Raw genomic sequence first — 10,995 nt, forward strand, 5'->3', positions numbered from 1 at the left:
TCAAGTTAATATTAAAAAGAAAAAGGAGATTTCACTTTCCCTTCCCACATCTTCTTTCCTGCCATTAAAATATTATGGCTTGTTTGCCAAACATTCTCATTCCCTGCAAGCCACGAACGGTAGAATGAAACTTGCTCAAACGAAATCCCTGTAGCTTTATAAAATCGAGTGAGTGGAATCAGTCCATTCACTTTATTTTTGAGGAAGTGCTGAGATTAAAAAACTTGTTTTTCAGTCTGATTAATCTTAGTCCTTCACCAAATCCAAGTAAAAACAGGCATATTTAAGGGTTTTAAGGTGAGGGTCGGTTCTCGGTTCGGTTCTCGGTTCCGGGATCCCAAACCCAGAACCGAACCAAATTTCCATCGGTTCCAGGATATTAGAACCGGAACCGAACCATATAAATATGGAACCGAACCGAACCGAGCCGGTTCGGTTCGGTTCCTCGGTTCGAACCGGAACCATGTCCACCCCTACTTAGCTTAGTAGGACATAATAGGACACTCTGATAGACGGTTTGAATTAAAATGGATCGTTATCGTGACGTGGAAAGTAGATCCAAAGAACAATCCGAATCTAATCCATCTAATCCGATCGATAAGGATTTTGAATGGATCGTGACTGACACCCCTATTTTCGGGTCTGGTCGTTGCCGGTTTTACCCGACCTAAGTTGTGGGCCGATTTATAACCTAAGCCAAAAATGTAGAAGGACCAATAAATGGGGGCGCTATTTCATTTCATCTGATTTTTGCAAGGCTCTCCAGTTTATCATTCCCCGGTTTGCATTCTTCTCGAAGTGACGTTACAGCTTCAAAACTCTTCAAGATTCGAGGTCTGCTTCTTGGCCTTACGTCCTCATGCGTGCATGTTATTATGATGGGTCTTTAAGGTTCCTAGTTGGGGGCAAAGTTCATAAACGGGTTTTCAAGTCGCCAAATTTTCTACACTTTTACTAGAGTTTGGTCAAGCATTCTTATGCATTTCTTTATGTGGGGATCGATTTCTCTCTTCAGGACTATCCTTAAGTTGCATCGTTTGGTTTCTGCTGATATTTTGTGGGGATTAACTTTCCAGCACGTTTAGACAGCTTTCAACTAGCTATTTCTTACTAGTGAAGATGGTCTCTCTCTCTCTCTCTCTCTCTCTCTCTCTCTCTCTCTCTCTCTCTCTCTCTCTCATCAGTAGGACCCATAAATCATATGGCACATTTTAATGCTTCTCAGTGATCCTTGCATTGCAGGGGAGCCACGAGGAATCTATATCGGTGGGACCATGGGGGGAGAAGATGGAGAATCTTGGAATTGAGGTTGAGGGAAAAATAAAGCATATTATCATCACCCATGCAGATGGAATAGACTCCATTTCATTCAAAGATGATGGGGAAGGATCAACATGGTCTCAGAAGTTTGGGGGACATGGAAGACATTCAACTAAGGTTTGCACAAACCTCACCACATCTAAAACCGTAGCATGTACCATCTTTTTTTTAACAAAAGCTTCTATTCAGGAAGGTTTCTAAACACATCCAAGTATAAATGACTGTAGTTTTTATATGATGAAAGGCCTTATAGTCCATTATTTTTCAAAAAAGTACGGTACGGCCCACACTACAAGATGATCCAAACCGTCCATAAGATGGGACACCACCTAAATAGGTTGTGCCCGAAAAATAACCCTCTATAGATCGGATGGTTAGGATCTACCTATGGAAATGATTTTTTGGGCATAACCTATTTAGGTTGTGTCCCATCTTATGGACAGTTTGGATCATCCTGTAGTGTGGCCCGTAACATACTTTTTGAAAAATAATGGACTATAAGGTCTTTTGTCATATAAAAATTCGCATCAACACTCCCCTCATGTGTGGCCATTTTTTTTTTTCGGTTGAGTTTGGCCGTACACGTGGCACATGCTTTTGGGTTGGCCCTACATGTGGATTTTTTATATCAAGGAGTTTTGAACCAGGGCCAATTGCTCAATTGCTCTTATACCATGATATAAAATTGTCATGGTATTAGAGCAATTGCCCTAGGTTCAGAACACCTTGATATTGCTCAATTCTCACCAGCCAAAAAAGAGGGACCACATGTGCCACGTGTAGAAGGGCACTGGTGAAGGGGAGTGCTGAAGCTTAAATGATTAAATAACACACTCTTACAGCTTTTGGAGTAATTGGTCATTTGACATCCACATGATTCTATTGTGTTCTATGCTTTAATTGTTTGAGATTTCCTCGCTTGATCTTGGCGTTTTGCATGTAGATCGTTCTTGATTATCCTGATGAATATCTAGTGGCAATTTCGGGGCATTATGGAATTTTTCTTTGGGGGAGATGGAAGAAAGTAGTAAGGTCACTCACGTTCCAAACAAACCGGTGTAAGTATGGACCCTATGGTTCCCAATCGGGAACACATTTTTCATTTCCGATGAAGAACGGAGTTATCACTGGTTTTCATGGACGAGCTGGACAATGTCTCGATTCCATTGGGGTTTATGCTAAGTCAAGGAACTCCTTTCTTCGAAGTCATTTACCTTCTGTCAAAGTGAGGGACTGTTTGGTACTTCCAGCTACTAGAGAAAATTCAGATGATAATAAGGTACATCAATATTCTTCTTTTCTTGTTTTTTGACCAACTAATCAAAGAACTAATCTTCAATAGGAGTGTGGATATCATATTATCACTAAACATCCCAATAAGAGTCATTTGATTCTAGAAGATTGAGCTTTTCATTGTAGTATATTTAAAGGGAAATGATTTCAGCACTCCAATGTTTTGATAAACATGCGCTCACTTGTTTGTCGTGTAGTATTTAAAGGGCTTTAAGAGCTTTTTGAGAACCGTAATATCCTATGACATCCCTTTAACTACTACGCGACAAACAAGTGTTTATCAAAAACACTGGTGCGCAGAAATCATTTCCCTATTTAAATCATAGTCTCAAAACTCCACCACATCATCATTGACTCCCAGCAGATTTGACTCCCTTTTACCTTAGTCGTGTTCTTGTCCAAGTCTATGTTTTGCCCTACAAAGTCATTCAAAACTCCTTTAACTATCTAGAGTCATGCTTTTTGCCCTACAAAGTCGATCAGAACTACTTTAACTCTCCAGAGTCATGTTTTTTGTCCTACAAAGTCAATCAAAACTCCTTTTACGCTCCCAAGTTATGATCTTGTCAACTGAGTACTCAGGTGCATGAGTACTCGATCGACCCCTGTCGTGCCGAGTCAACCAGAGTTTGCTTTGACTGCATTCTGACCCGCATCACGTAAGGCAGTTGGCTAATGCTGAGGCCTATATTTACGCTAGTTAAGGAGGGAGTTTAAAAGGTCGGCTTTGGAAACTTTTGATTCCGTTTCCATTTGATGGTTGTTGGTTTTAATGGAAAATAAAAAGAAAGGCTCTGCGTTTGTATGTGTAATTTATTCTTTCTCACAGGTGATTAATTTCGCCATAAATGAAGAGGGCCCACGCGAAGTAGGCCCTTGGGGAGGAGAGGGAGGCTGCTCTTGGGATGATGGTGTTTTTTCCGGTATCAAGCAGATTTTTGTATGGAGAGACGAATCTGTGCTACACTCTATACAGATAGAGTATGATCACAACGGGCAATCTGTTCTCTCCCCAACTCATGGAGGCTCAGAAAGAGAGTTAACACACAGAGTAAGAGAATATAAAGCTCTTTGTTTAAATTACATTCTAGTGGGCTGGTCCATTTCATGTTTCTCTTACATTGATGATCCAAATGTCAAGGTCTTACGCTTCTTTGATTTGGTTTTGAGATTGCAATTTCCCATTTTACAGATTCAGTTGAACTTCCCCGAGGAGTACTTGATGTACATCACAGGGTTTTATGGCCCGGTACATGATTCTCCTTTCCTAGCAATAACATCTTTAACGTTCTATACAAACAAAGGGAAATATGGACCTCTTGGAGATGAAATTGGGATTTTTTTCATTTCAAAAACAGCAGAAGGCAAGGTAAAAGGACTTCATGGAAGGAGTGGCAAGTATCTGGACGCCATTGGAGTCCATATGGACTACAATTAAACCTTTCTTTTCTAAGTTTCTTGGCATTATAAAATTACATTTTCCCAACCTGTGGTTGATTTGTGATACTAATTTAGTTTGGGTTTTTGTTTATGAGCATTTTGGATGAAAAATATGATATGTTGTGTTCGTAAATCGCATGTTCTTGAATAGGATCAATGTGACTATAGCCTTTTAATAGGATCATTCTTCTAGTTTTACAATTTACAAATGTAGTCATCACTTGTGAATTTTGCAAATTATCATGATAGTTTTATTTTACTCTTAAAAATGACCTGGATATCCTTACAGGTGAAAACACAAATACTTACTCAAGTAAAAACCTCGATTTAATTTGGTAATTGACACAAATATCCCATTTCACCCCTCCTCTTCCTTTGACCAATTTTACTGAGCCTGGAGGATTTGAGAATAATAATATAATCCATTGAAAGGGGCAGTAAACAAAAAGCTTCATTAGCCAACAATATGCGACCTAGGTGAGCGGTCCTCACCTCCTGACCTTTGATGGATCATGCCTGGCAAACCCGGGTCCGGCTGGCATTGGAATGTTTTGGCTTTTTACTTGTTCCTTTTCTTAGTTCGTCCAATCCTGAGTATTTGATTGCCACTATGAATGAGTTTGACTTAGGAAGTTGAGATGGTGGTTCGTCTAGGGTGTGGAAAGGAGGGAGGTCAGTAAAATCGGTCAAAGGACGCGAGAGGATAAAAAAGGGGCTGATTCCACCCCCACCCCCTGACGGCTGGATAACGTATTCCCACCATTTGACCGGTGTCTCTCTCTCTCTCTTTCTCTCCACACACACACACACACACAACAGGAACAGTTGGTGGGCCCAACAGAAACCGTCCATTTGATGGGCCATAAACGTAAATAGGTTGCGTCCCAAAATATTTTTCCATAGGCGGATCCTAGCTCTCCGATCTAAATAGAAACTACATCTTATGCAACCACTATAGATTGTAGGGTTGTGATCATCCTACGGAAATGATTTTTGAGGCACAACCTATTTACATTGTGGCCCATCAAATGGACGGCTCGGATCATCCTATGGTCTGGATGGTACACTTCATTTTCAAAAATATTCTAAATTGGTAAGAACCACACCATAGGATGATCCAAAACATGGACGGCTTGGATCATCCTATGTTATGGACGGTATGCTTCAATTTGAAAAATATCGGTGGGGCCTACGATTGGGCCTTAATGTTAGTGTACGACCAACTCCATAGGATTACCCAAACCATAGACGGCTTGGATCATCCTATGTTGTGGACGGGCCTTAATGTTACTGTACGACCACAGGATGATCCAAACCATTCATTTGATGGGCCAACCCTTTTGGGGGCACAACCCATTTACGTTATGTTCCATCAAATGGACGGCTCAGATCATCCTATGGTTTGGACGGTACACTTCATTTTCAAAAATATGGGTGGGGCCTAAATTGGGCCTTAATGTTACTGTACGAACCACACCATAGGAGGATCCAAACCATGGACGGCTTGGATCATCCTATGTTGTGGACGGTACGCTTCAATTTGAAAAAAATCGGTGGAGCCTATGATTGGGCCTTAATGTTACTGTACGACCAACTTCATAGGATTATCCAAACCATGGACGGCTTGGATCTTCCTATGTTGTGGACGGGCCTTAATGTTACTTTACGACCAACTCCATAGAATGATCCAAACAATTCATTTGATGGGCCACAATGTAAATAGGTTTTGCCCCAAAAATCATTTCCATAGGATGATCACAACCCTACAATCTATAGAGGTTGCATAAGATGTAGTTACTATTTAGATCGGAGGGCTAGGAATGGGTGTGTGTGTGTGTGTGTGTGTGTGTGGGGGGGGGGGGGGTTGGGGGGGGGGGGGGGGGGGGGGGGGGTTGTAGTTTTAATGCTGCTCAAGTCTCTGCGTGAGTGTGAACGGTCTGGATGCGGGGGTTCTGGCTCTTATTGTGTCCAGCACGGTGGGTTGACTCGACCTGGAGTTGGAACTCCGGGAGAACCCTTTGACACTTAGGTCACAATGAGGCACCGGAAAAAGGAAAGCTGAGCGGAGGAGTGGCGAGGAGGTTCGCGTAAGCTAATGGCGGATACATGCATCTGAGAGCATGTTTACTGGAGGGGATGAGCCTGGTTCAACTGGGTGTCTAGTATATGTGATGGTGTTGAAGGTGGAATGTCCCTCCTTTAACTCGGGGCTTTCCTCTTTGTAGGCAAGTTCCAATTTCCTAGGCGAAATGCTGCTCAAGTCTCTGCGTGAGTGTGAACGGTCTGGATGCGGGGGTTCTGGCTCTTATTGTGTCCAGCACGGTGGGTTGACTCGACCTGGAGTTGGAACTCCGGGAGAACCCTTTGACACTTAGGTCACAATGAGGCACCGGAAAAAGGAAAGCTGAGCGGAGGAGTGGCGAGGAGGTTCGCGTAAGCTAATGGCGGATACATGCATCTGAGAGCATGTTTACTGGAGGGGATGAGCCTGGTTCAACTGGGTGTCTAGTATATGTGATGGTGTTGAAGGTGGAATGTCCCTCCTTTAACTCGGGGCTTTCCTCTTTGTAGGCAAGTTCCAATTTCCTAGGCGAAATGTTGCGATGACGTGAACCATGTATATCGCTAGAAATGCCGACGTGGCGGATCATGCGTGTACAATCCTCGAGAATGATGCAACATGATAAGAGATCTGGTTCTTTAGGCGGTAACAGATCGGTGGTTGCCATGTACAAAATTTGGTATAACAAAGGCAAGATCTAATACAGATACTGGCGGTGACAATGTGAGATAATGACAAAATGTTAAGGAGTCCTATCTGTGGATGGCGCCAGGTGGCTCGGGAAGTTTCCACTCGGGGTTAATTGCCGGATTGAGCTTACTCAGAGCCGTAGACACCTGGAGTCCAAGATGTTCTTGGGAAGCTGCCCGTTGAAGGGACTGATCAAGGTGAGGTCAACAAAAATAGGTGGGACTTGGGATCAATGGATCGGATCACTCAGTCTCCATGCCACAAGTGAAACCTGTTGATGGTGCCTAAAATGCGGCTGCTCGTACTAGCCTGGTGGAGCTTGTGATCCCGTGCTCATAGAGAAAGCGTCAATGGGTTCGGAGTTGTGGCTTCGGGCAGCCACTTCGACACTCAAGTTAGAGATGGGCAACACAGACAAAAAGGACGATGAGAAGGTGTGAGAGCCAAGGCCAATTATCGGCAAGATGAAGAGGGAAAAAAAGAGGGTCCTCTGTTTGAGTGTGTGGATGCCACTTTATAGAGGAGGAGACCCACGATGCCCACGACGCGAGTCGTCCCCTTAATTTTGCCCACATGGGGTGGAATGGGCGGCGGTTACAATCATGGGGACGTATTTTCCTGAATACCCCAGGCGGAGTTGGGGGGATGACGGTCTTGGCGGGAACCTTTGATTCCTCTATCTGATGTGGGAGGCAGGTTTCGTGTAACGGTCGACCAAACTTCTCGCTTGTTCACGGGATTTCCGTAGTTGTGTCTTATTTTCTTAGAGTGTCAGTACCAATGACTATGGATGCGTCTGTTGCATGTGTGGCGCGGATTCTGGGTGTGAATTAGGTCGGCGTAGTCGGTCCCCTTGCAGGGGCTTTTGTCAAATGTGCTTTGTGTTTTTTTGGTGGTCTTTGGGTTGGTACCGAACGTAGCGAATTTACCCTCAACACCTGTGAAAGCTCAATCGATTTATGTGTCAAGCTCTTTTTCTGATTATCCTAACCATTCAAATCGTATACTACAACGTGGATGGCCAATAAAAAAATCAGAGGGTCAGGATTGTCCGGTATAGATGATTTTTGGCTTATGGCCAATCAATTGAAGATGATCCGCACAACCGAGTGGTCTAGATGATCAGACATAAATATGTTGTATTCTTGCCATTTGATTGGGGGTGGTCATAATTCCTCAACATATAAACTCTCGTTTAGCCCTTAATCTTTACTTATGCGGTGCCCGTTTGGCATAGTCCCATAGATCAACGGTTCTGATTAGAGAACAAATAACCCTTCTAGGACCCCATTCAATTTGTCAATCCGGATGTAACTTTACTTGCACGTGGGAGGACAGAGAGCGTCTCATAAGGTCGCCGGTTCGATCCCCCACTTACGTAACAAAAAACAAAAGAGAAGCGCCTCAAGATAGTCCCACATCGGATTCTCTAATGATGTTATAGCATTTTATATAACGCAACCCACAGCAGAATGTTGTCTCTTCGGAGACATCCGATAAAATTGGAACGATACAGAGAAGATTAGCATGGCCCCTGCGCAAGGATGACACGCACAAATCGAGAAATGGTCCAAATTTTTTTGACCTTTTTGCCCCCTACCTTTTCATATGAAGGCCTCCTTATGGCCCATTTGCTAGTTGGGCCTTACCAGACCGAATAAGGCCTATGTAAATCCCTCTGGATGGAATGGTCCAAACTTTTTTTGACCAGTTTGCCGCTGCCTTTCATATGAAATTATTACTAGGGGGAAAAGGCCTCTTTATGACCCATTTGCTAGTTGGGCCTTACCGCATGGCCCCTGCGCAAGGATGACACGCACAAATCGAGAAATGGTCCAAATTTTTTTGACCTTTTTGCCCCCTACCTTTCATATGAAGGCCTCCTTATGGCCCATTTGCTAGTTGGGCCTTACCAGACCGAATAAGGCCTATGTAAATCCCTCTGGATGGAATGGTCCAAACTTTTTTTGACCAGTTTGCCGCTGCCTTTCATATGAAATTATTACTAGGGGGAAAAGGCCTCTTTATGACCCATTTGCTAGTTGGGCCTTACCATTCTCGGTCTACTCTATGTGAATCCTTTTTTTGGCCGGGGTCAGACCGAATAAGGCCTATGTAAATCCCTCTAGATGGAAGCTTTATAAATTGCGGCAGCTCTTAAAACCCACTTTGGGCCACATTGGGCTTCTTTTCATGTTTGGGCAGTGGTATTTGGCCCAACTAAGCTCCGGTTTGTTTACATGTTTGTATAGAGGTATCTGGCCCGATCAAGCCCAACCCAACTGAGAGTTGTTATTGGGAACTTCTGCTGTACAACGGACCCATTGGGCCGTGGGTATCATTCTATGCCCAAATTTGCATACCTGCTTGACAAGATCAAAATCAAATGACCAGACCAAAAAGAGTAACAACACTCCTCCAATGTTGCTAACTATTCAATCAACATTCTATGATCAACAAGCTTTTAATTTTTTGAGTGGTTAATTCCCATCAATGGCTTGCAAATGGAATGATTCTCAAAAAATGAATAACTGGGGACATCACATGACATTAAAACTGATCTGGACCATTGCTTTGGCAACCGCTCCCACAAAATCACAGCTTATTGGATCATTACCATGCTTTTCTTTCTCCTTATCTCATAATCTCAGACAAATTTTGAACAGTCTCATGTGGGTCATGCATTGATAAGCAAGCTTTTCAACATTGAAGACAGCTGAGTGGTAAACGCATTTAGCAACCTCGTACAGTCTTAATCAATGAGTACAAAACTAACAAATTATTTCCTAATACAGAACATAGAGCCCTTGAAGCTTTAGGGGGCTCAGAAACAAACTAGATTCAACACGGGTTCACAACAGTAAACAATTATTGATGGCAGAAGAGAGAAGATGAAAGGAAGAGAAAAAGAAAAAAGAGAGTTATTGGCCCTAGAGCACTTGGAAATAAAGGAAGAGTTGGCCCCTTTAGAGGAGGAAGAAAAATCAGCGAGAATGTATTTGAAAGTGGAATATGAGGAGCTGTTAAGGACAGAGGAAATCAGTTGGAGACAAAAATCTCGGACAATTTGGCTAAAAGGAGATAAAAACTCCAGATTCTTTCACAGAATGGCAAATATGAGGAGAAGAATAAACTCCATCAATTGTATCAAGGCAGAGGATACATTGGTGGAAGCTAGGATATCATTAAGGATCACATTATCCAGTTTTTTTAAGCTATGTACAAACGAATATGAGTGGAGACCAAAGCTTGATGGGCTCAATTTCAGAAGGATATTGTTGGACAAGAGGAATCTTTGGAAATACGCTTTTCGGATTTATAGAGGAGAAGAAGATGGACGAATAGTGGGAGGTTTGGATTGGGAGATTTGGGTTGGGAGTCGATTTTGGTTTCTGAATGTGAGGAGATTTGTTGCAAAACATGTCCCTGGAGAAGATAGAAAGATGGAAGAAGGTAAAGATTTGGGTTGGGAGAAGTATAACGTAGGAAAAAATGATGGGGCAGAAGCTTGCGCCCGATTTTTGGTAATTGTCCTTTCCATGGAAAAGAGAATCGGGTGTGACCAATTATTCTTCTTTCTTTATTTTTTTCAGATTTTCTATTACAAGGAAAAAAAAATCCCCATTAAATGTGGGAACCAAAACATGGAACACTGATTATTTGAGGAATTTGTTTTTTTTGGGAAAAGTACTCTACATACATCCAAACATGCCCTAAGGGTCCGATTGGTTACCACAAAAAACTGGCAAAATCAAAGTAAAAGGGTATTTTTTCGCCCTCCTATGTAGGATTATGAACTCCCTTTTAACATGAACTGTGAACAGACTTTAATGCTTTTTGACATCGGATCACACTAAAATGGGGCGCATAATCCTACAAGGGGGTGAATAAATCATCACCCTTTCGTTTTCCTAGCATTGTTTAACTATTCTCATGGCAATTCTTGTGGCTGTGGATTTTCCAAGTGCAAGCTTTTCTTTTTATTGTTTCATTTTTCTCTCAAATCAAGAGGCAAAGGAAAGTAAAGAAATTAGAATATATTTCATTTCTATCTACCTCTATATTATGTACATCCAAATGGACCCAATTGACAGAAATTGATTTCGAGGGCAATTTTAAAGATTTTACATCTTGACAAAATCATTATTTCTAATGACTAATTAGATTTTACTATTTAGGGCAGTGATAAA

At 42.3% G+C, this 10,995-nt stretch overlaps 1 protein-coding gene, 1 non-coding gene and 1 pseudogene across 2 annotated transcripts; all 3 read left to right on the forward strand.

The window, feature by feature from the left end:
• Positions 1-527: 527 nt before the first annotated feature.
• On the forward strand, positions 528-4,051 carry LOC143850015 (agglutinin-like). The gene is made up of 5 exons (XM_077359353.1): positions 528-617; positions 1,243-1,437; positions 2,264-2,599; positions 3,443-3,664; positions 3,806-4,051. The coding sequence occupies exons 1-5, from the start codon at positions 528-530 to the stop codon at positions 4,049-4,051; spliced, it is 1,089 nt and encodes a 362-aa protein (XP_077215468.1).
• A 4,231-nt stretch (positions 4,052-8,282) lies between these two features.
• LOC143852138 (U6 spliceosomal RNA) lies at positions 8,283-8,385 on the forward strand. Its single transcript, XR_013236708.1, has one exon. It is a non-coding gene; the product is annotated as a U6 spliceosomal RNA (small nuclear RNA).
• Positions 8,386-8,594: 209 nt separating this feature from the next.
• Positions 8,595-8,650, forward strand: LOC143852145 (U6 spliceosomal RNA; annotated as a pseudogene).
• Positions 8,651-10,995: the final 2,345 nt, after the last annotated feature.

This window comes from Tasmannia lanceolata, unplaced genomic scaffold (genome assembly GCF_043159265.1).
Source record: "Tasmannia lanceolata isolate RefF3 unplaced genomic scaffold, GAP_Taslan_0.1 ptg000018l, whole genome shotgun sequence".
NCBI classification, from domain to species: Eukaryota; Viridiplantae; Streptophyta; class Magnoliopsida; order Canellales; family Winteraceae; genus Tasmannia; species Tasmannia lanceolata.

What these genes read in the sequence shown, in the direction of transcription:
- LOC143850015 (XM_077359353.1), top strand. Translation starts at nt 528, where the DNA reads ATGGATCGTTATCGTGACGTGGAAAGTAGATCCAAAGAACAATCCGAA. An exon ending in ATGGAAGACATTCAACTAAG is followed by an intron (nt 1,438 to 2,263) that starts GTTTGCACAAAC and finishes TTTTGCATGTAG; the next exon opens with ATCGTTCTTGATTATCCTGA. An exon ending in AAAATTCAGATGATAATAAG is followed by an intron (nt 2,600 to 3,442) that starts GTACATCAATAT and finishes TCTTTCTCACAG; the next exon opens with GTGATTAATTTCGCCATAAA.